General features: G+C 42.6%; 1 protein-coding gene across 1 annotated transcript in view; it reads right to left on the minus strand.

Annotated features, from left to right (window-relative positions):
* Window positions 1–25,428, minus strand: part of LOC144728500 (cell adhesion molecule DSCAM-like) — a 197,878-nt gene that overhangs the window by 35,017 nt on the left and 137,433 nt on the right. The window contains 7 exon segments of the mRNA XM_078607988.1: window positions 1,462–1,625; window positions 2,765–2,882; window positions 3,779–3,932; window positions 7,879–8,018; window positions 11,370–11,525; window positions 19,289–19,435; window positions 22,606–22,852. Of these exon segments, the coding sequence (XP_078464114.1) occupies window positions 1,462–1,625; window positions 2,765–2,882; window positions 3,779–3,932; window positions 7,879–8,018; window positions 11,370–11,525; window positions 19,289–19,435; window positions 22,606–22,852 (1,126 nt within the window).

Genomic DNA, 25,428 nt, shown 5'->3' on the forward strand with positions numbered 1-25,428 from the left:
TGTATAATGTAGTGTAGTGTGCCTCCATAGAGCCCAACGTGTTTGCTTACCCACCATCCCCCTGGTAACGGTGGGTTGTGGTAGGCACAGTACATATGAATGAATCCATTGATTAACCATGTTTCTTTTCATGTTATGTGTTTATAATGTTGTGAGTATCTTTATGTATTGATATCGATTGTTTAAATATTATAAAGTACGATTTTTTACTGAAAAAGGGTAACTTTAGATGCTATCGGAACAAATCAAGCCTTTGACGTGCATTTCCTATACTCGCTTAACGACCAAAATGACTTAACAACTGTTTTCGTGCAACCAATTACCATCGTTAAGAGGGGATCTACTGTAGTTCCACTCAGTGGTACTGCATGCAGCCAACTATAAAGTGGAGATGTGCGCTGCTGTTAGCAACAGAATATCGAATTCACTGAAGCGGAAATGAAGCTCATTTATTGCACGCGTTCCTAATCCCGTGCTAATTTCCATTAAATTAATTGTCAGTAGTGCCCACGATGGGCAGATAATAATTCAAACATCAAACGATGCTTGGCATAGATGTTAATCGAAATGATTTTCCCAGTGGGTCACAAAGACCAGGACAAGACTTTAGCACCACTGACTTATCGGTCTATGGGATAATTGAAATGTTGTTTCGTTGGTCAATCTGTAATCAAGAGCACTGCACCTCAAAATAGGGTTACAGAGGTTTCCAGCAGGGGTGAACTGATAAGGCCCGTTATAACTGCTGCACATATCTATTTTTTTGTCTTTTCACCAAGTCTAGCCACTGAAATACGATCCAATTGACCATTCAATTGTAAATCTATGTCTACACATTACTCAGCGATATCCATCAGCCAAAAGTAATCTCCCGAAACAAGAGGTTTGTCTGATGGGTACGACGACACATAATCTGTTGGGTTAAACAAAACAAATTTCATCTGAATAGTTGAGAGGCTCTATCTATATTCTCCTGTGCGTGACGTCATGATACATACGGGTATGTGTTTGGTGAGCATGTGTGGCAGTTTGTAGTTTAATTTGTAAACCGTGTTTTTAATTCACACTACAACACCGTTAGACTGTGCACTGAACTAAAAATAATACTTCCTGGATAATAAACAAAAGGAAATAAGACATTTCACTTTTTAACAAGCATTGTGTCTGTGGCAGGTTTTCTGTTTCCCTAATTGAGTATCACAGGCTTTTTTTGTATTCCAGCAGATAAGTTCAAGCAAGCCAGCAATTTCACACCGACGGGGACATTTTGCGACGACGCAACGTAATTGGCGTGCGACCGCCTTGCGCTTGGAGTTGCGAATTCGCACAAAGCCAAATAGTAATCGACACACACACACATACACACACACACATACACACACATACACACACACACATACACACACACACATACACACACACATATATACACACACACACACATACACACACACGTAATACCTTGGACCAGGAGAGTGATTAGCAGTGCGTCAGAGCCCCACGCGTTGGAGGCTGTACAGCTGTATTCTCCCGAATCTTCCGCTCGAACGGAGCGTAGAAGTAAGCTGCCGTTTGGCAGGAAGGAGCCGTGTTCGTCCGCAGGCACTGCCACTTGCGACGTGTCACTTTGTGGGGTGGGCGGTGGGTGAAATGGTGCACCTCGTTATTAAATATAGATTGAAAACTCATTTCTTTAGAAGTGCTTTTTGTGTTTAGTTTGTTGTACTTCCCCGACACCTCCGATGAGCAGGGTTGGCTACATAACAGCGCGAAAGAAGCTCAACATACATACGTATTTATTTCTTAAATACTACCTCCTCGCCAAGTTTTATCTCAGTTGTTGCTTTCGATGTCATGCCACGAGACAAGGCAATGCCCCTGTGTTCGAGAATGGTCAGTGGAAGCGGATATCACAAAACTACACTCAAGTGGGGGCCATTACTTTACTTTCCTATTGGCAATGCAACGGAGTTATATTCATCAGATGACAGTCAAAATAAATATTTTAAATTCTCAGAGCTGGAATTGTCAAATTACGTGCAAAGCTACATTTTATATGGTGTCTTTTTGTTGTGCAGACGCTGGTGATCAGGCACATTATGTTTCAGAACCCCTGTTTAATCTATGGCAGCTGCACGAATATGAATCCAGGATCTCAGTGGCACCCAGCGCAGCACTTTAACCTCTGAGCCAGTAATTTCTGTTGGATATTTTGAAAATAGCGATACACAAAAATGTTTCCAGGAAAAAGAAATAATTGGACGAGTTTGATATCGTATATGAGTAAGACATTTAAAGTGAAGATTTTTAACGCCTCATTCTTAAAAGCTTTGGAATTCTTCTTGCAGATAATCGATTAAAAAAATAGAACATACGTGTGAACACACACACAGCTTAGCATATAGGCCACCTCTGAAACTTTGATGGTTAAGCACAAAACTGTTGGAGCAAGTGCTGTTAGCGAGCACCTTTAAAGGCCGGTACGGCACACGAAGTAGTGGGTGGCCAGCACCACGCCCGGCCACTTTTATCTCCCCAGTAGCGATGTTTACACACTGCATCAGGTACTCATTTTATGCCGAGTCGACCTAGGGGAGGCCCAGGACCGATTCAGATAATTGTCACCGGTGTTGGCCGTTAGCGGGAATCAAACTCAGGTCGCCGGGTTTGTAGTGAAGCGAGGTAACCGTTGCACTACCGCTCTTACACTGATAAAGCACACATACATACACACATGGATACACATAAAATTCATGAGGCCCACCTTTCCTTCGTCCATCGGACAACAGGTGTGGGCTCCCCCACAGAGCGGCATGGGAGCTCCACGTCACGCATCCACGGCGAGGAGATGGGGCCACCAAAGGACAAGATGCGAGCAGGAGCTGCCAAAAGAGTTGAGGGCACATAAGTTGAAGAGCGAGTAAAGACCGAAGGATGGCCATATGCTCTCCTAGAGTAAAACCGAAAAAATTGGTCAAAATTTGAGTATCCTAAAAGAGTCAATGTAGGCTCACCAAAAAAAAAATAAACCCAGTATCTAAAAATAGACGTTCATTTCAGGCAGAGGAACTTACTGGGGGAGAAATTCACAGGATATGGCGACTGAAAATGAGCCCAGGCTACGGGGATTGAGAACACATCGTTTTGTAGCCGCCGCTACCGCAGCGACACGGTCGTTCAATGAATGAACAAATAATTTCCAACTGTGCTGCCTTATTTCCATCTGAGAGGATCCTCTTTTCTATGCAGAGCACCACTACATCTATTGTTCACGTTTTGATGGGTAACCGAATGCTCAGACATCAATAGCAAGTGGCATCGCTTTGATTAAAATGAATGCCCTATCTGTAATCAAAATGAAATGATTAGTTAAAATTCAAGGGAATACTTTTATAAATATGCAATTTAAAAAAAAAATATGGATTCCCTTGTGTATCTAATTATTTTCATCGTGAAATTTCATAAGCGTTCATAAGTGTGTGTATAGAATTTTACGTGCAGCATAATGAATTCAATTGAATGGAATGCGCACGGGCGGACGAGAAAAAGCGTGGCGATGTCACCGCACGCCGCAATTCTACGTGTTACATTTCGCACAACGCAAAGGGGCACCCATCTAAAGCACGGCAACGGAACACGGGCGGAATCGCGCGGCGATTACCCACGCACGCCAATATGGCTCGGCTCGATGAACCGACCAGCTGATAAATCAGGAAAGTAAATAGATGAGTAAATAATGCACGGGCGATTTCGTTGAACGAAGTGTCGTGTGCTATACCATTCGGAGACGGCTCCACGCTGACACTCTCCGTGTTGTTCCCTCGCCCTGCCGATGTGACCGCCGCCACCCACACGCTGTACTGGCGGTGCCGGCTGAGGTTGCTGATGGAGTGGTGGGTGCTCTCCGGGCTCACCTCGTACTCGCTGATTAACTGTAGAAATAATAATAAGAAGAAGACTCAGAATAATTTAGAGGCCCATCTATCTGCACTCTCAGTCCTGAGGGTTTTTGACCATAATTGATCACCCTGGGATTGCGGGTTGGTGAATGGGAACACGCCATGACCAGTTCAGACGTGACTTGCCACTAATATTATCTGTGGCCAGGTCTTAAACTCAGGTTGCAAGATTCAGTCTGCAGTACGCTAAACATTTTTCCTCTCATCCAAACAGGTATATATATAGTAGCTATATATAACGCTCTTTGGTATCACAAGTGTTTGACAGATGTATTCATATTTGCTAGAATGCAAACACTTTCAAAAACACATCAATGCATAACCCTCCTGAAAATAAACATCTGCAGACTCAGTGATGCTTTCTTGGATTAATAAAATAAATAAATGTACATTTCTCTTAGTTCACAGTTTAGCTAAATAACATTTTTTATTCAAAGATAAACCATCACATTACTGTTTAACCACGATTCAGTAAGTGCAAATTAATAATGAATGGGTAAAATCACGGGGCCCAAAATTGCAAATCATAGTCACAGAAAATTACGCGAAAAAGCTTTTGTTTTGTCGACTTGTAACTGATGGGCTATGTTGACAATATGCGGTTGCAAAACCACTCTAATGAATCAATTATACATGAAAAAGAACACGTCCTCTGGCATTTTAATGTGTGCACAATGCCACGCCGTTAGCATCGCACTGTCCTTGTTTCAAATTACATTTGGCTGGACTTTAGCGTGACCAAGACGAAGTTGTGACAAACCCACCAGATTTTTCGATTTAAAGCTTTCGTGACTGCAGGGATTTATCTTCTTGGTTCTTTCGTTAAAGTCACGTAGAAGGGAAATAATAAAATAATAAGAATAAAACATAATAAAAATAATTCTCACGACGTTTCGGCCACAACGCAAGCAGCCGTCCTCAGGCCGAAACGTCGTGAGAATTATTTTATTATTTTAATTATTTTATTATGTTTTATTTTTATTATTTTATTATTTCCCTTCTACGTGACTTTACCGAAAGAACCAAGAAGATGAAACCCACCAGAGTTCATCGTTGCTCATGCATTGTCACGCCACTTAAAATAAAGTAGCGTGCAAAACAGTACATTTAAAACGTTAAGACGTACACAGTACAGTATTAAACAATGGTATGAATATATTAGACCGATTATATTCAACTTATGAAATATGTTGTTTTAAATAATGCATGTGGACATTATTAAAAAGATTTGTCTTATAACAAATGAGTTCGGCATATTTCAAGTTAAAGTCATTTCGAAGACGGAAAACCTCTGCAACCACGTCCAAGATAACCCCAAGGATTTTCACGTCTTAATGTCACTACGTTGTAGAAATATTACTCCCCGTTTCCCCTAAGCCCCATTTAATGAATACAAGGTCACCCAGTAGTGGCCAGTAATGCGATTTAATCCCACTCGACACGGACAGCTTTCAAATCAATTCCTTCCAAGCCTGAACCACATTGGAATCGCGCCAGTTAACCTTTTCGACTATAGAACACCGCTTTTTCATATATATCTCACCTGCACAAAAAATAAATTAGGACAATTATAACGCGTAAATTCAAAGCCCTTCATTCTCAAGGTCATTTTGTTTTCATGGCGAGAGGTATTCAAATCTGCAGCTGTTGGACATCGTATGAGTTATATGGGAAACACTCTCATAGGGTTACCACGCCACACTGAGATGAAGTTCATCTTACGTGGTGGCTGTCAGGGATTGTGGTGAATTTAACTGCTTCGTCAGCACTCAGAGAAAGTAGGGGCGCGAGTTGTCTTGAAATGTTTTAAGATAGATATTATTTTTTATATCACAACGTGAACAGAGAGGTATACACGCTCATATTCAACGGTGATTACATTTAGACACCAACAATTACACGAGGCCTATTGTTGACCTTGACAAATCTGCGACGTATTTCATTAGAACCAGAGGCAAGTGTCAAAAAATTATTTCCAAATTACAGTGTGTGCTATCGTTAAGTAACCCAAATGACTGCCTCGCGTAATTATTCACCGCGCACGCTATTATGACATCAGCTTGCGGTTGAATTTTTTGTAATCTATAAGAAAACGGATTCACCCTTGGCCCAGAATGCCAAACTAATTTCAAGGAAAAAAAAAAGGAAACCAATTAATGGTTTTCATCTCATAATGAGCACATTTACATTATTAGACAGAAAACAGTTGATAATATAACGCGCCTAACTGCTACATCTCAACGCAACATTCAGGGGTTGCCTCCATGCCACTATTGTGTCCACACAGACGCTCAGGCTCTTCATTATTTTCCCTTTTTGTAAGTCCTCGCGCAGAGAAACCTACGGCATCCATTTTAAAATGTGCCCTTTTTAAATAATTGATGGGTGCGCAATATGAAGATGTGGGAAATACAATAAAAAAATGTTCATGCCACCAGCTGACTTGCGGAGGGGCAACAAAAAGCTACCTGTCGTCACTGACCAGTCTTGTTTGACGCGCGGCATGTAAAATAGTCCAATTAAAATAAGTGCCGCGTTTTTTGCAAATGAAAAACAACCTGCAGGTGTTTTGTTTTACATGCAAATTTCACAAGGGCATTGATTGCCTGCATCAAAGTGACTGCTTATCATTCAGAGAACCATAATAGGAATCTTTATTTGTCACTATAATTGTTTATTCTGGAGGAAATCCGATGGGCTACGAAACTTTTGTTCACGGACGTCCAGGTGTGTTGTGGCATAGAAGCAAAGCCACCAGTGTGGCATTCAAAATCAAGCGTCGGGTCTCACACATCAAACGTGTATGCTTCTATGTACTGTGTTGGGTGTTGGGGGGGGGGGTGGTGCAGCGGTTAGCGCGCTGCGCTACGAACCCGACCACCTGAGTTCGATTCTCGTTTCACGACAAACACCAGTGGCGATTGTCTTAACCGGTCCTGGGCCTCATCTAGGTCGACTCAGCCTCAAATGATCACCTGGTGCAGTGTGTAAACTTCGCCGCTGGGGAGACAAAGACGGCTGGGGGTGGTGCTGGCCACTCACCCCCGCGTGTGCTGTGCCAACCTTCATAGGTGCTAGCTAACAGCACTTTCCCCAAAATTCTGTTACAGGATATACAAGGGTATTTTTGTCTTTGTGTATGAGGGTAATTATCCAGCATTACAGGAAGAAATGTTATAGGTGCAATGAGCAGCACATTCCTTTACACATGGTCACACGGCTGTCCGTTTCTACGTGATAAACTAGGAGAGTGTGACAGAACTGAGTCATACGCGCACATATTTTTGCCAGGTTTCTCACTGAGAATTTTTTTGATAGAGAGAATATCCCAGTTCAGATAAAGGTCTGGTTTTTGACACATAGAGTGGAACCCCACTCAAAAATCATTCCATAATAGAAGTTTTTGGGTTAGATCGCGTAAAAATAAATGTGTCGTTACACCCGCCACCACCCGACACACAGCCAATTATTAAGGTTTGTCACATAAACAAAACATGCCAATTCGTTACTAGTTCAGCACACCGGTCTGTTGGAGAATAAATGTTGTGGGTTTACTCTTCAACACACCGGTGTGCTGAACTAGTATGTGAGAAACCTTACTAATCGGCTGTGTCGGGTGCTGGCGGGTTTAACGACACATTTCTATTAACGTGGTCTAACCCAAAAACCTCTATTATTGATCATATTGGTCGCGAAAAACCTCTGTGCCAAACTCAAAAATAATTCCAGTCTGCGTGGACAAAAATGTGACCCGTTCAAACCGCCGGTGCGGATTTAATGTGCTTCGATGTCAATGCCACTTCATCCCTGTTGCTGACCCCTGATGTGTCGGCATGGCCAAAATGTATAAACTTGTGATGCCGAGTGTTTTTTTCACGAAAGTGCATCATCAACGTGCTTCGAGGGGTTCCGGACTTACGGGGTGGGGCACGTAAGGGAAGGCGCACACCACGATGTACTTGCGGATGATCCCGTTGGGCTTGGCGGGTGGAAGCCAGGACACCACGACGCTGCTGGCTGAAGCAGGTGCAGCCTTAACAGCCGCAGGTGGACAGGGGACTACAAGAACAATGTAAATTAATGAGTGCAATTAGACTTTTTTTTTGGCTTGTAACACTGTCACAAATTAAGTAAAGTAAAAAAAACCCTCTGCGTTTCAGACCGGGGAGAATTTTTGTTTGGCAGTCTTTTCACAGTCACTGTGATTGCGCGAATCAGGTGGCTCTTCGGTCAGAAGACGCCTCATCAAGCCTGCGCAGTGCCAATTACGATTCGCACTTTCATGCAATTCGGTTATGATTGCGGTCTTTTGGAGCTCAGCGGACCGTGCCCAGATTTACACATCGGAGACGCGCCGTCGTACCGCGGCACAGCTAACCCGTATCGATTGGCTGCAAAGGCTTCATTTGCGAGCAATAACATTGATTGAATAACTCTTAAATGGCAAATCTCGCTGATTAAATTGCATTGTGTGCACTCATTTGCATGACGCGGCATGAAGCGCTTCCATGCAGACCCACTCCCCCCCCCAAACAAAACTAAATAAACGCCACTCCTATCCCACAGCACGGCAGGGCTTCCCCAAAAGCCATGTGTTTCACACAGGATTTGTTGCATTCCTTTACCGATCGTCGGGATGCAGGGCAAAGTGAAAATCCGGGTTTCGAATCGGCAATCGTTTCTGAAGGCTCGCGCCCATCACGGGCAATGCCCGATGAGTCGGCCTATCGTCCCAGCTTCGTGTTCGCCTCCGCTCCTTGAAGCGCGCTAAAAACGCGCCCTGCGAAGACTACGACTGCTGCTGCTGCTCCCAATATGCTCGACAATCGCTGCTAACGTGCACCTGTGCACGAGCAGCAACGGGGCTTCACGGGGTAGGGCAGATGTTAGCAATTAGTTGCGGGAGTGCCATAGCTCCCGAGGGACGTTTAGAATTGAACCGTTCCCCCCGAACCCCCCCCCCCACACACACACACCGATGACCTTGATCGATAGCGTCCTAATTAGTATCGATACCCATTTGGGTAGCAATAGATAATGATAAAGTTAAGTGTTACCCAGACGACAAATATATTACCTTTTAAAACAAAGATATTAAGGAGATGTGTATTGGTATATACAATTTGGAGGAATTAGAATAGTAAAATAAACACAATGTCAGGCAACATATGAAGGTCTTACCTCATGTTATAATTTAAAATGTAATAGGTAAAATGCATTCATCTTAGTGGTGACCATCAAAAACTAACATATTGTGAATTTTATGACGTTAATTCTAGATTTGAAGCTTTCGTGACTGCAAGGATTTATATTCTTAGGTTTATTCGGTAAAGTCACGTAGGTAAAAAAATAAAATTAATAAAAGTAAAATAAAAATAAAAATCACGACGTTTCGGAGGCAACACAAGCTTCCGTCTTCAGGTAGAACCGTCACAGCACGATACAGCTGTCGGGCTGTGACGGTTCCACCTGAAGACGGAAGCTTGTGTTGCCTCCGAAACGTCGTGATTTTTATTTTTATTTTACTTTGACTTTACCGAAAAAACCTAAGAATATTTAATGACGTTTTCTAATACCTTTCTTAAAAATTTGACGATCTCTTCACACGTATAAATATAGTATGTCCACCCAATCTCTGTGTATACGTCTCATCACGTGTCTTCGACGTACGAGTCACCTGACACCCTGGACCCACTTGCACATGAGATGTTTTACGTGAAGGCCTTCTCCAGGTTAAAGCTTTCAGTGAATGAAATAAAAACACCTCTCTCACGAATTCATATTATTCCTTTCTTATCTGCATTTACGCTGGAGGAATCCGATGAGCTATAGAGCTCCATCCCAGAGATGTCCAGGAAAAGATTGTACTTGCAGGGGGATGTTTCCGTGGTGTAATGGTCAGCACACTGGACGAGCAATTCAGAGGTTTCGATTTAAAGCTTTCGTGACTGCAGGGATTCATCTTCTTGGTTTTTTTTCGATAAAGTCACGTAGAAGGGAAATAATAAAATAATAAAAATAAAATATAATAAAATATTTCTCACGACGTTTCGGCCACAACGCAAGCAGCCGTCCTCAGGTGAAGAACAGGTCTGTCGGAAAGACAGACCTGTTCAGACCTGTTCAGACGCTGTCTTTCCGACAGACCTGTTCTTCACCTGAGGACGGCTGCTTGCGTTGTGGCCGAAACGTCGTGAGAATTATTTTATTATGTTTTATTCTTATTATTTTATTATTTCCCTTCTACGTGACTTTACAGAAAAAAACCAAGAAGAATTCAGAGGTTGCGTGTTCCAGTACATCTCCCCCCGCCTCCCCCCCCGTGGGAGATGAAACAACTTTTCTAAATCCTCAACCAGAGTTAGTCGATTGGCAAGCTCAGTACGTGGGGTAAAGTGTGGGCAACTCCCATCTCTCCCAAGACGTCTGACCAGCGTTGAAGAGTAGGCCAGAAACATATTTGAAAAGGGGCTCTCCAAAGCACCGTCAAGTTAGTGGAGGCCATTCCACCAGCAGTGGAGTGAGCAAGCAAGTGCAGGGCTCATATTCTTAGGTTTTTTCGGTAAAGTCACGTAGGTAAAAAATTAAAATTAATAAAAGTAAAATAAAATAAAAAATAAAATAAAAATAACGACGTTTCGGAGGCAACACAAGCTTCCGTCTTCAGGTGGAACCCTCACAGCACGCTTGCTGTATCAAGCTTCAAATCTAGAATTAAGTGCAGGGCTACACCTTTACATTTGTATTTTTACATAGCCAGTGCATGTGTGTGCCTGAAATAAGTAGTGGGGAGCGGTAGTGTAGCGGTGAGCGCGCTGCGCTATGAACCCAGCGACCCGGATTCGATTCCCGCTCACGGCCAACACCAACAGTGACGATTATCTGAACCGGTCCTGGGCCTCCCCTAGGTGGACTCAGCCTCAAATGAGTACCCGGTGCGGTGTGTAAACATCGCCACTGGGGAGACAAAGGCGGTGCTGGCCACCAACCCTCTCGTGTACCGTTCTGGCTAACAGCACTTGCCCCTATAGTCTGGTAAGGCTATACGGGGGGGGATCTTTGTCTTTGTTTTTTGCAATGGAGTCATGTGGGGAGTGGTAGCACGCTAATCGTTGCACTACCGATTCCCACTCACGACCAACTCCACTGACAATTATCTGAACCGGTCCTGGGCTTCCCCTAGTTCGACTCAGCCTCAAATGAGTACCTGGTGCGATGTGGAACTGCGGCAATCCCGCAACTAAACATCGCCACTGGGGAGACAAAGGCGGCCGTGCGTGGTGCTGGCCACCCACCCCCTCGTGCGCCGTGCTCGCGCTCACAGGTGCCACTCGCTAAGGGCACTTGCCCCAACAGTCTGTTTTGGCCACACGGGGAAATCTTTGTCTGTGGTGGGAGCACCGTGCGTACCGTCCTCCTGCGTGCAGACGAAGGTGGCCACGCTCCGGACTCCGTCTCCGGCGCGAGTGAACGCCAGCACCTGGAGGCTGTAGTTGGTGAACTTCTCCAGGTCCCTGAGGTCGGCTCGCAGCTGGCTCGTGGTCAAGTTTCTCACATCCCCAAGCTCTGATCGCACAATGGTGGACCACGATCAGTCCCCGATAATAATAATGATGATCATAATTTAAATAAAAACACAAGACACGAAGTGACACAGATGTTGAATAAAACCGATCAGTTTTTTGAGTGATACCGCATTTGGCAGCGGCACAAAAGCACAATTAATACAAAAAAGTAAATTAATTTGTTAATCGCATTCAAATAACAAAAATAGATATAATAGGTCATATTTTAGGTAATGCCCTTTCTTTATAGCTCTTCAAAAGCAGAAGAAGAGCCCCTTGCCTTAAATGTTACTTAATTCGATATTTTGTATTATTATTTAGAGCAGTGCTATAGACAAATGTGTTGAGTTTTTGAACAAATTCGTGTGTCTGTATGTACGTTGAACTTCTTTTGCACCGTAAGTAGCCAACTAAGCTAATCGGAGGTGTCTGCTAATCGGAGTACTGTATCAAAACCCATTGAATATCAACAGTTCATGGCAAAGATAAGTATTACATGGAACATATAGTAACAGTCCTGTATTAACTTTCAAAAGTAGAAATACAGAGTTATCCATTTATAGATACCCCACTGATTTATAACGACCTTCTCAACAGGTGATTGAATGTCGTGAAAGCGATGGGTCCATATCTTTCCAAGGAGAATCATGAAATATTTCAAAAGTTTGGTGGGAGATAAATACAGGCTTTGACTTCTCTATAATATCTTGCTATTTTTTAGAGGAAACTGGTACTATTTATGTGTGTTGAACAACTTTAGCACTGTACGTAGCTGAGCGTGCTAATCAAAAGTGCGACACGTATGTAGTATATGTAGGATAGATAACAAAAGGTTAAATTAAAAGTGTTTTGTTCAGAAAAATGGAAGGAACTGGAAAGAGAGGAAGACCTGACAGAGAATGGCTTGGCGACATAAGAAGAGATTGGTGGCAGAAAGTTGTGGCACTGCCTGATCATATTGGCACGAGACAGAGGAAAGTGGAAATAAATGACAAACTTTGCAGCAGACACTTAAGGGCTAGCTGCGCCATGGACCGTGATGATGACTATTTTAGTGGGGTATCCATAAAAGGATCACCGTGTATCAGAACCAGAAAGTATATATACACACATGCAAACCCACACAATTAAGGACAAGTCAGAGCGAAAGAGGACCACATTCCCATTGCACATATTCTTTTATGGCATCACTATGTTGCTGATATAACAGTAACATAGTGCTTTTATATAACAGTGATTTTACAAGCACTTAATGAAGAAAATGGAATAAAAGCTGAAAGGTTATCAACGAAGCATGGTAGAGAGGCACGTATACAAAATAGAGACGTCATATTGGGCATTATGAAAAGTAGGTTTGAATTTGTTTAATTTGTTACACGGATGGTCCCGTTAAGCCAGTTTTACAAGGGAGATCCGTGCGTAAACAAAACACATGCAAATAAAAAATACAAGTGCAAACATAATATGCCGGGGTAATAGGCGCCAGAAACAGGTTGGGTACATGTGCGAGTAATCTCTGTGTTTTGGTCTAATAGTGGGACTTGAGCAGGGCACATTGCAAATGGGGATGATGGCTGGTTGTCATGACGTACACACCACTACGGAACGTACACCACAGAGATGGAGCGATGTGATCAGCTTTGTGTTCAGGAGCCAGATGGATTGTCGCATTGTGGACCATGAAGGATAGTGATGATTTGTGGATGCCTTCATCCAGCCGTTGATAGATCATAGCTTAGCGACGATGACTATGATGTTCACATCTGTATGTATAATTCTTTATCGGTTTGTAATAAAGGTCGTTGAGGCGACTTCTGGAATCCGGTCTTTATTCGCTTTCCATTACAGCACTTCCTTCACGCTGCTGACAGGCAGTGTGAGAGGGATAGAGAGAGAGAGATGCGTGCAGCCACGTGGCAACTTGGACCCCCGCTCTTGCGTGGCCTCCTCCTTCGTTCGTTCCAGTTCTGACCACGTGTTGTTTGTCTCCACCCCTATTTAATACCTGGGTCACGCGGTACGTTTCCACCAATCCTGGTTAGCCTCTATGGAATATTCCAGATTCCACCGTAGGCTCCCGGGACCACGCCCCTGACTCGTCTCCCCATTGGCTGTGGCTAAAGCCAGCAGAACCAATCCTCTACAACAGCTGTCACCTTTCCATTACGTCAGGGCAACGCCCCTAGGCTTCCCCCCATTGGCTATGGACCAGGACCGGCAGAGCCAATCATTGTGACGCGTTGTAATCCGTCAACGACCCAGATATAACCTCACATTACAGGTTTATTGGTTTGTACGTATGTTTAACTTCGTTCACACCATACCGTGGTAATAGGAGGTGTGGGCGAAGGACAACAAACTAAACACAAAAACACTTTTGGGGGTCGATGATTGTGACTAGCATGTTGATGATCCAAATGACAATGCGCATTGTAAAAACATAAAATCCAGTCAGCTGCATAGTGTGCTGGTGTCATGGTCCAAATTTGCCAAGATTCGAAAAAAATACCGATATTTTACTCATTTGGAATTACACAGAGCAATCATTGCCCCCCCAAATGTCAGAATAATGGCCATTTACAGGCCACTACTGCCGAGTTGACATGTGCTGCGTAGGGATAGCTGCCATTAGGGGTGCCCTTTGGATGCTTGAGATAAGATGTGATGTAGAGCGCTTTCAATTACTGAGGAATTTTCACGCCATATAAATTCAAAAACGATTATTTCCTTCAAAATATTTTGGTTATTAATGATGATGATGATAGAGACGAAAGTTATGATGACCAAAATAACAATGATGATAACAATGATGATTGTGACCACTATGACAACGATAATCCACATCATTCCGAGTGGGGTTGCAGGGTATATGTTGGGGGCAGATTCTCATTTAATTTCACAAATGTCACACAGGGCGTACACGCTGCCCCAGTTTCACAAGTGTAGTGACATCGAATTTGTGACTGCGTAGCATAGCGCTGGCTGCTGGCAGGGAAGGGGATCTGCAGCTTGTAGCAGCCCTGACTGACAGCAGGCCACGTGATAGACCCGAGAGGGATCTAGGGGAAAGGTTACGGAAGGGACACGTCGAGAGCCAGCTAGAGGTTCCAGAAGGGGGGCGTGGCCGGGCCGGAGCAAGGCCACGCTAAAAGGATAAAAGGGGACCCGAGCGGGAGCTCGGGGCTGTCGTTTGGAGTGGGATCCCCGTTGTCGTCATTGCTGTTGAAGATCGTCGCCTTCATCGCTGTCGTCTCCACTTGATAATAGCGCTGCTAAACGTAGTTGGCTGTCCTAGCTCAGCGCCGTCAGTGTCAGACGGTGAGCGTTGTGTGCAGGCTGGCAACCAGTGTAGAGTTGCGTATAAGCGAGAGACAGAGAGTGTGTAACAGTGTACGGTGTGTATTGTATAAAGTGTACAAAGTGTGCTTGGTGTTTAATGAAAGATTTGCCTCCAAGAAGTTACGTCTCCAAATCAGTCACTACACAAGTAAAGGGGAGTCCACATCGCTTTGTTGTAGAAATACAAAAATCCGTTTCAATCAATTGTTAAACGGAAAAATGAATACATGAATACAAACATATTTGCTCATAAAAAGTGTGAGCAAGCGTGAAAATTCCCCTGGCAAAATAGGATGACTTAATAAATAAACAACACCACGAATACGCAGAGAAAGGTACAGACAGAAAGAAGCAAAATCCAAACATAAATACACAATTTCATATGCACACATTCATAATATATAAAACCATATATTTTTTTCATACAAAATACATACTAATTTAAATCCAGCATGGTCCACTACGTTGATATGTGAAACATTCCACCGCTATTTAAATATACATACATTTAGGATAATTAATGGATGTGACGTGGTTTTTTTTCCCTTTCAAGTTTATAATCCTGTTCAGAAATTGGTCGTGGTTATGTTAATAATGCAAAATTAGTGTGTGGCCCCCTTGCACTGCTCATCTATCACAAACTGAAGCTCTTCATTATACAAAGCCACTGCCCGTGAACTTTTGCTGCCAAGAATATCCATTTGAATGTACAGCTCTGTGTTCGCTGCTTTGCGTGGCCATCAATATTTAATTATCTCTATGCCATTACGCTGCCTCGATACATTTGCCTGATAAAAATGGATGCAGCACATCAAGGCACATCCAGTCGTCCGAAATTAACTGAATTATTCAATCTTCATCCAATTCACTGCACGTACAGACCACCGGGTTTATTTTTAGTGTTACACATGGAGTAAGGACGAGAATTAATAATTCGCCGCAGTGGAAATAATAGCGAGCAGTAAATTACCCTCACTGTATCAGATAAATGTTATAGTGTTTTGGAATTCTTTGTAAAGAGGCAGAGGGGGAGAAGAAAAAAACCAAAACCACATTGTGTATAAACTGAGAAATTGGTTTTTCAAAAGCATTATGTGTCACAATGGGTTATTTTCCCTGGGCGGTAGTAGAAATGCCTAGTAATTCATTATTATTGTTAATAGTTGTTTCTTCGCCCTCTCATCTGCCTGCCATTTCTTGTTACCTTGAAGAGGTAAAGCAAACTGTAACATTCATGACCTTTGAGCGTACGGTATTTTAGCGTCCGAATTCATTACGCACTGATTTCAAGCCGGTAACATCTGAACAAAGTCTGGTGACGAATGTTTGCGTTGTTATTGGACATTTCACGTGCGCGGCTATGCGCTTCCCATATACATTTTAAAAGGAGCACATGAACAAACTAACATGTATTATCCGTAAGAATAGCAGTCTTTTTGAATTTACAAGCTTGCTCTACTGTGTAGCAAATAAAAAAAACACATCTAACTGCAGTGTTTATGTTAATCTTTTAAAGGTTTATTTTAATCCAACACCATTCAGTGTCTAAATAGCAAGAACCTTCACCGTCGCTTTATAAAACATATTCTGTACAACGTATCGTGTCATGTAATTAAAAACAAGCACGGGAAGCGAAATAATTAAATTATCAAGGAATTACATAAACATTAGCATCATAAATAACCTTTGTCAGCACACATCCTAATAACTTTCTGAAAATATTTTTTTTTATCTGAGTATTATTCACAAAGTTACTTCGTAATCACTACTTTTATTGTCTATAATGAGATCACCCTTAATATCTCTGATCTTGTCACATCTCTCTCTAGATGTACGTTGTGTTGATTAGCGCCTGGATAGATCATCACTGGGGCTTGCCAGGTGCTGTAGGTGTGGGGCTGTGACATAGACAAGAGATGGCAGTGCTGAGAATCACCCTATCCCCTAATATGCATAGGATTCTAATGGGAATTCCAGTTTCCTCTCACATGCCAAACATGCATCTATAGCGTTTGTCAAACATCCCAATGCAGGACAATATCGCTAAAGTATCTTGACGCACAGTGAGGTTTCCTTGAGTAAATAATTGGCATTACGGTACTGCTACGAATAACACTATCATTGAATTTATTTTATACCTACGTGACTTTACCGAAAGAACCAAAGAGTATACTATAATGATAGTGTAATATTTGCAATATTTTTACATCTAAAAATGGGTTCACACTCATTTTAATTTTCCTTCTTGGTACCTAACACAATGTTCTTCCTGACAAGCGGGCAGTATGGCGCAAATCACGGCGTGAGCACACCCCGATGCAATCGGGCCACATTCAAGTGCCAGCACAGATAAAGGTTGTCCCATTCAAGAAGTGAAAACAGTCGGTTCTTTTTGGAAAGGAGGCGTGAACTATGCACATCGGCGCGGAGACACGTTTTCACCGCTTCCATTTGCGCAAACTCTTTTTCGCACACTCATATTTCCTTAAGAAGTGCCGGCAGCCAAATCTGTTTCACTTGCATACAGCGTAAGACACGGGGGTACCAAACTTTTTGGCATCGAATGCCAGATTGCTACACTCGTAGAACCTTGAGCCACAGACGCATAGTAAATAAAGCTTCAAATGAAGAGTAAATATCTCTCGATTTAAAGCTTTCGTGACTGCAGGGATTAATCTTCTTGGTTCTTTCGGTAAAGTCACGTAGAAGGGAAATAATAAAATAATAAAAATAAAACATGATAAAATAATTCTCACGACGTTTCGGCCACAACGCAAGCAGCCGTCCTCAGGAAGGGCGCCTTGACAAAGGAATTTGCCTCTGTTGATATGCAAATTCCTTTGTCAAGGCGCTCTCCCCCCTCTAACTCAGCTTAAATATACGCTGCCAAGCTTGGTGTTGTTCATTCAGACGCTGTCTTTCCGACAGACCTGTTCTTCACCTAAGGACGGCTGCTTGCGTTGTGGCCGAAACGTCGTGAGAATTGTATTTTATTATATAAATTTATTATTATTTTATTATTTCCCTTCTACGTGACTTTACCGAAAGAACCAAGAAGGAGAGTAAATATCTCATAAACAAATAAAAACGGACAAAGAAGTCTAATGTATTTAGAACATCTATAAAAAGAGAGATAGCAGAGAGAGTCAAAATAAAGCTATGAATGAGATATAGGAGAGGTAAACGTAAGGGATAGAAAATATAACAGCTAGGAGATATATTCAGAAGAGATATGACAAATTGAAGTGACAGATGGATGTGTAAGACATGAGGGTACAGCACTTACACGCGCTGACGTCTAACACCGCCACCCATCGCACATCATCTGAATGGCCGTTCAGTCTAAGATAGTTTACTTCACAGTTTCACACTTGCGTGATATAATTAACTCCATTCATTTAATGTTGACGTTGTGGTGGGCTGTATTAATAGTAAGTTTGAGAGCGATGCTGCAGGTTGGATAAGACGAGTCGGTGGGTGGATCAGAACCGCAGGCTCTAGTTGGGTGTCCCTGGTATAAGGCAACCATTTCACTGTGTAACAAAAAACAATAATTTGTTCCTGGGTAGTAAGTGTTATTTCCAAATTGCTTATGCCTCAAAAGTATAGAAAACGGCTATTATTCCCCCACAAACTTTGCTTTTGTGACCAGGACAGTGATATTTTGAAATGTATCTATTTTCAATGAGAAAACGCGGTGTGCATTTGTGTCATTTCTTCACATAAAGTCCTGGTCACAAAAGCAAAGTTTGTGGGGAATAATAGCCATTTTCGATGCTTTTTAGGCATAAGCAATAAAAAAATAACACTACCCAGGGACAAAAATCGTGTTACATAGTGATATATATCAATAATATTCTTCTGTCTGTCTGTTTTTTCCAGATCAAAATTCATACTTATTTTTGTAGCACATCTTCCAAAATTGACCGTTGAATTATCTAATGTAAATAAATAATAACATTGAATCCAGTTTTAACCTTTTGCATCTCATCAGCAAATTCAGGCTGCTGAACCGCCAAATGTAATTGGCAAAAACACTCCCTCAAAACAATGGGACCCTGTCTCGTGCCGAGACAGCTTTTTCATGCTTTCATGTAAACTTATTCTTTCCAGTTGAGCTTAGTTGAAAACAGCTGCTTACATTCAGTATCCCATTACCTTAAATTATAATGAAGTGAACAAAGAAGTGTGCTTCCGTACGAAAAAAAAATCTGTTTATGAGAAGTAAGAAATGTTATAGAGGTAATGTTCTGAGGCATAGCATGTCATTATCAAGATGCATTCAGTTAGAATGTTGAAGATAAACACTGGATAATTTCATCCCAACTGGCGGCACATTTTATGGGACGGATAGCTCGGTTACTCGCTCTGTTTGCCATCATTCGCGGTTGTTTTTTTTTTATACGCCACGATGTCACGACTTACCTCCGTCGGGAAGAACGGGATAGTAAATGACTCGATATCCCTGCAGGAGGCCGTTGTGCGCGTCACGGGGCGGAGGCGACCACGACAGGGAGATGGCGTCAGCCGATATGGAGGCGGCTTGAATGTTTGCGGGAGGTTTGCTTGGCACTGCAAAAAAAACCAAGTCAGTTACCAGCGGCCCCCCCACTCCGTTTGATCAGTCAGGTGTCGCGACGAGCGAACCGTGGGCGCTACGTGTGAAATCAAAGGTTTAATTGTACAAACGCACATCACAGGCCCTACATGCAAAAAGCGATCATGTACATTATCTGCGGTTCGACCGATTCATCTTTTTTAATGGAACTATTTCACGTGCCAAACTGAGGAGAGATGTTATTCTTTATTTCCGATTTGCACGTAACCTTTGGTGTTATGACTTAAAAGCGAGTGGAAATGTGCCGTATGCAAAAACTAAATAATCATATTTTAAAAACCTAACTTTGAATCAATCAACGGCAAAAGAATAGTCCCAGTGAGAATGACACATGCATGGCACTTCATATTTACTAAAACAAGGAGTTATCTCCACGATCCACCACATTTATAGAATAGAAAATATTAGTTCAGAAAATATGGAGAACATCAACAAATGTGTGAAAATCAATGAGGTGGACAAACTGAAGGTCGGTGGACAAGCTATAGGAGTTGTATTCATCCATAAACACAAACAAATCAGGTCATGTGAGGGATGTTCATTAGAGCATCGAGCATGATGCCTATAATAGGAAATGAGCTCAGAAATTATATGCAGCACTTTAGTTAATAATTGTCAGTAAAGGCAATGTGGACAGAAAAAACACGTAGAAAAAATTGGTTACAATAATACACGGAAGGAAATTCAGCTTCGTCATTTCATAAGAAATGTTTCGCCAAAGAGACTATATTTTGTCTTACCATAATGCATCTATTATTGTACACGTTTTTTAATTGGGCTCGAACAACCTTATTTTATCATACAAATCAAAAATATTGACTCTTCAACCATGGAATAAAAACCTAAGCATCTTCCCACAATTTGGGACTATTCCATTTGACGGGCTTACATTCATTTACGAGGCAACGAATGTGAAAATAATCATCAATTTACCCTCCTTGAATTGCTTCCTGCTGTGAATATCCGTCTCCTGTGACTCTCCACCGTTACCCATTCATGTAACAACAGAAACTCAAGATGTACTGTTTTGCATTTTGTCTGCGAAGAAGCTGCACGCATTTTTCAATCTAATTTTGCGAGCGAATTTTGCTGAAGGGAGAGGGAATGGAATGGGGGCAGAGGGAGGGGGGGATGTGGGGTGAGGATGAGCAAGGAGTAGCTGCCCTCCCTTGCACGTGAAGGGGAGTGCCAGATAACGTGAGCCTCTCTCAGCCACAGTCCCCCAGCAAATGATTCTGGCCAATACCCCTCGAGCTGTGACCCAACATCAATAACATCCCTCTGCATTCGCAAACCAAATGTTCAAACGCTGAAGTTGTCGGTTGCGCGGCGCGCACAGGCGTGTCAAACGGTGCATCGATTCAGCAGTGAAAATTGCACTCTTAGCCTTGCAATCCACGCACCGAATTGCCCGTGCGTGCCGTCGTCATGATACATTATGCAAATTGTATGCTACTTATATTCTCACTTTCCATTGATTGAGGCCATTGTCATAAATTAGGCTGTACTCGTGAAATAAAAAAGGTGAAACAATGCGAATGGGATGGTAACAATTTGACAATAGATTGTTTTGATCGAATCGCGATTAGGAACTGGAATAGTTCATCGAATCAAAAGGGCACTGGGTGGAGAAAGGGAAGGGATCCTGCCATGCCTAGTGCATACCGACTGTGACTGCCAGCTTCTGAATCATTTGGCAAAACAAAAACATTGTGAAAAACAAGAAACTACACCCTAAGACTGCAAAACTCCTTCTTACACTCGATAACATTCAGTTGTAAGATGGGTGATCCTTAGCATTGCCTTTTTAAACTTTTCCAATTATATCCCATTATGTGCCCTTATAGGTATAGAGCAGTGATATGAACGATGTCTAATCCATAGTTACATATTAGTTTGAACGAGAGACAGAATTTGGCATCATGTAGACACTACTTTGCTCGAACCTGTGTAACCGACATGATCACAGGCTGTGCCTTAAGCTGAGATCACAGCTGAAAGCTGTAACGGCCCAGGCTGCCAGAGGCTGAACCTCAATGTACTTGATCTTGAAGTAGTGGTTTTCAGTCCAATCTTCCAATATTCCTGCCACACACAGTGTTGCGGTACTGGTGGTCTCGTGCAAATTCCCGCACCTAATGAATATGAATGTGAGTGAAATCGGGGGCCCTCTTGGAAAACGTAGAGCAATAATTCGGCCAAGGTTTTCAATTGCTATCTCAACCAAACTCCCCGATTCTCCCGTGAATAAATGATCAGAAGCCCATAAACACGACCGGCAACACATTTGCGTTGATGGATGCGCCTTTGTGGCATCGATTAAATAGCCGACACCCAATGTAAATGATGTACAATGCAATGAATAACAAATAAACCCGTTGCTAGAAATACTCTCCCAATCAAGCTCCAACGGTGACTCGGAGATCTGTGGTTGCTTCCAATGTCAACTCGACCCCATTAGCTGTTGTCCTGTGTTACGAGACCAAAAGTAGACAGTGTGTCCATGATGAAGTTAGCAGGTAGATGGAAATTCTGCAAATCCACCCTCCAATTATCTGCTCTTCCAATAATCCACCATCACCCCCCCCCCCCCAAATTGATACGTGGAAAATACTATTATCTACACAAAGATTCGTTCTATTAACCATGCACACAAAAGGGGTTACCTGGGTTACCTGCAGAGGCCCCTTTTTGCAGTGTCAGAAGTGCCAGAAGCGTGCGTTCGTGTGTGGTTGCCCACAAAGTTTTACTTTGAAGTTCCATTCATTCCTCAAAACATCTTGCCCCACGGTGGCGATATTTTAACTAGGACGCAGAAGGTCGTGGGTTCGATCCCGACGCTGATGCCTGTATATTTGGAGTTTGCATGTTCTTCCTGTAGTCTCGTGGATTTTTCTCCAGGTCCTCTGATATTTCCCTCCAAATATAAAACCAACACGCGTTTAGAGTATTTGGCTGCTATACATTTCCACATACAGGATAACGAAGTTGAGCTATCCTTTGTGGCCAGGTCGTTTCTGAACAAGAACTATGTTGCTCAGTGGACTTTACCTGGTAAAAAAAGAAAATTACAAAAAAAATATTTAATTTAAAAGTTGATGGTCCGCGCAGGCGAGATTCTCACCGTCCTCCAGCGTGGCGGCGTAGGCCTCAGAGGAGGATGGGCCGCTGCCGGCCAGGTTGAAGGCCTGCACCATCACGGCGTAGCGCGTGAACTTCTTGAGGTGATGCAGCAGGCAAGACTCGCGCTCGCCCGTGCTCTCCAGCCGCACGATGTTGAACTGCGACAAGGCACCACTGCCCGGTTCAGCCTCGCGGTAGCCGATCTGGTAGCCCCGGATGACACCGTTGCGTAGGTGCCCATGCGGCACCTGAGCGAAGACGGCAGGTGGGGCAGAGGCAAATATATACGCAGTGAGAATACTCAATCAGAATCAGAATATTAATTTTTACTGGAGAAATCCGATGAGCTATATTTATGTATGTTGAGCTTCTTTCACACCGTACGTAGCCAACCACGCTGATCGGAGGTGCAGGGGAAGGACAAGAAACTAAACACAAAATAGGAGATCTAAGGAAATGAATTTTCAATCGAGATTTTAAAGTGCAAAGCTCCAGTGGCTTCCTAATATCGGAAGGAATTGCGTTCCAGATGGCCGCAAAAGCGCATCTAAAAGCGAGCGATGCAGTGGCTGTCTTTGTTCGATGGCCAGCCAAAATCCGCTGCGAGGATGACCGGGCGGGTCAGAAAGATACAACAACAAACAATACAAACACAATAGGAGTGCAACGTATAGGAAAGGTCAGCAAATCACGCAAATTTTTATTTTATTTTACCAGGCAAAGCTCACTGAGCTATTAGTTTATTTTTCAGAAGCAACCTGGCCACAAATGATCGTTCAACAAAGTGGCTTATCATGTGGAAATGTATTGCAGCCAAACAATCTAAATAATCACTCGCATGGATGTGGATCTCTATGGCAACACATACTCAGACTAGCTCTCGTATTTTCTCAGATCATTGAACCGTTCTGTCATTGCTGAAATTCTGAGCTTGAACGTGGGCAACCTCTCTGTGATTATTACACCAGGTTATCAAGCGTAGGCAGTTGATGGTCTCAACCAATCTTTTTTATTGTTTTTGTTACGTTTCCCCAGGTTTTTCCCGGTCTGTGCCTTCAGCAGAGTAGAGACAAAGTATCCATTTGCAGCGTTTGCAGAGTAGAGCACTGCAACCCTCTGTGTTAGAGAACGGCCCACAGAAGTGAATATGATAGAGCTACCTCTGAAATCCCTTCAAGTGACCTTTGATCCATACACTAAGGGGAAGCACTTTCCCGCAGACCATGCCACATGAAAGCAATATTAGTCCCTGACAGTAAAATCAATATATATGCTTTATTCTCAGAGCCAGAATACAGCCAAATTAAACGCAGATACAAAATTAAAGGTGAGCGTTTTTTGTTTGTTTGTTACTACAGTCATTTGGCTGAGACCATAAACTCAATATATTTGAGAACCCTGCTTGATCACGAGTGGCTGCCTAACCCCGGCCCTCGGATAACAGTGGCGTTAGCTCAGTCTTCCGACTTGTGAGCCACACAGCCACCTCTGGTCTCTGCCACTCTTGAATAAATGCACGACAAATAATACAGTTTTTAGGTTTTCGTTTTTCTTGCACGCTGAACTTCCTTTAGCCACATTTTAATGGCTAAAATACACGAATATGCGGAGAAGCAGAACGAGATTATTTAAAAGAGTGTGCAGAGGTCCATATTAATGAAGTGACTTAATGAGGGTGTGCGGTGTCATCCATCGGAGCTGTTCCCTGACGTGATTTAATTCTCTACCAAGGGAAGGCATAATTTACCTCATTAACTTACTCCATATAACAATATGGATATAATTAGCTATAGTATTATTAAATGCATGCCATTTTTATTATAGTCAGTGTTCGGAATAGCACAGTTTTTGTTTTGTGTGTGTAATATTAACGGTGTTTATTCATATCTCTATTATTAATCAGTTGTGCGTGTCACCAAAAAGTCAATGACAAGCAGGGTGTGGTGACGTCACAGCTTGCGTAACGTCCCAACATCGGGCAGATAGACTTACGCGATTATTATTATGCTTTAATTTGAAATGCTGTTTCATATTTAGATCATGTCCATAAATTTAAGAAGCCATGAGTCACCGACACTACATATTCTCATGGTTGAGCGTTATCACCCCTTTGCTCAAACTAAGACACCGTTAGGATTGCTGGCATAAACTGATCACAACAGAAACTCAGAAAGCCAGCAATATGAGTGGCATTGCCTGCATTATACCTGAATAAAATATCTTCATGTGTTTCTCACGTTCACAGACTTGGTGTCCTGACGGTAGTTGCATGGTGGCACGATCGAGCATCATAAATGTGACCCATCACAGTCAAACTTAGAGCTGTTCATCGTACAGATTCCAGTGGGCATTGATTCTTTAGAGAATTCATGACAGCATTTAGGCACTTCCCCCCCCCCTCTATGTTTTACTTCTCCTGCAGGGGTACCAGAGCTTTGGAAGACACCATGGTTGTAGAGTTTATTGAAATGATTCTAGATTTGAAGCTTTCGTGACTGCAATGATTCATATTCTTGGGTTTTTTCGGTAAAGTCACGTAGGTAAAAAATAAAAATTAATAAAAGTAAAATAAAAATAAAAATCACGACGTTTCGGAGGCAACACAAGCTTCCGTCTTCAGGTGAAACCGTCACAGCACGATTGCTGTATCAAGGAAATGAGCAAGCGTGCTGTGACAGTTACACCTGAAGACGGAAGCTTGTGTTGCCTCCGAAACGTCGTGATTTTTATTTTATTTTTTATTTTACTTTTATTAATTTTTATTTTTATTTTTTACCTACGTGAATTTTCCGAAAAAACCCAAGAATATTTATTGAAATGGTTT

This window comes from Lampetra planeri, chromosome 29 (assembly GCF_965212315.1).
Source record: "Lampetra planeri chromosome 29, kcLamPlan1.2.h2, whole genome shotgun sequence".
NCBI lineage: Eukaryota > Metazoa > Chordata > Hyperoartia > Petromyzontiformes > Petromyzontidae > Lampetra > Lampetra planeri.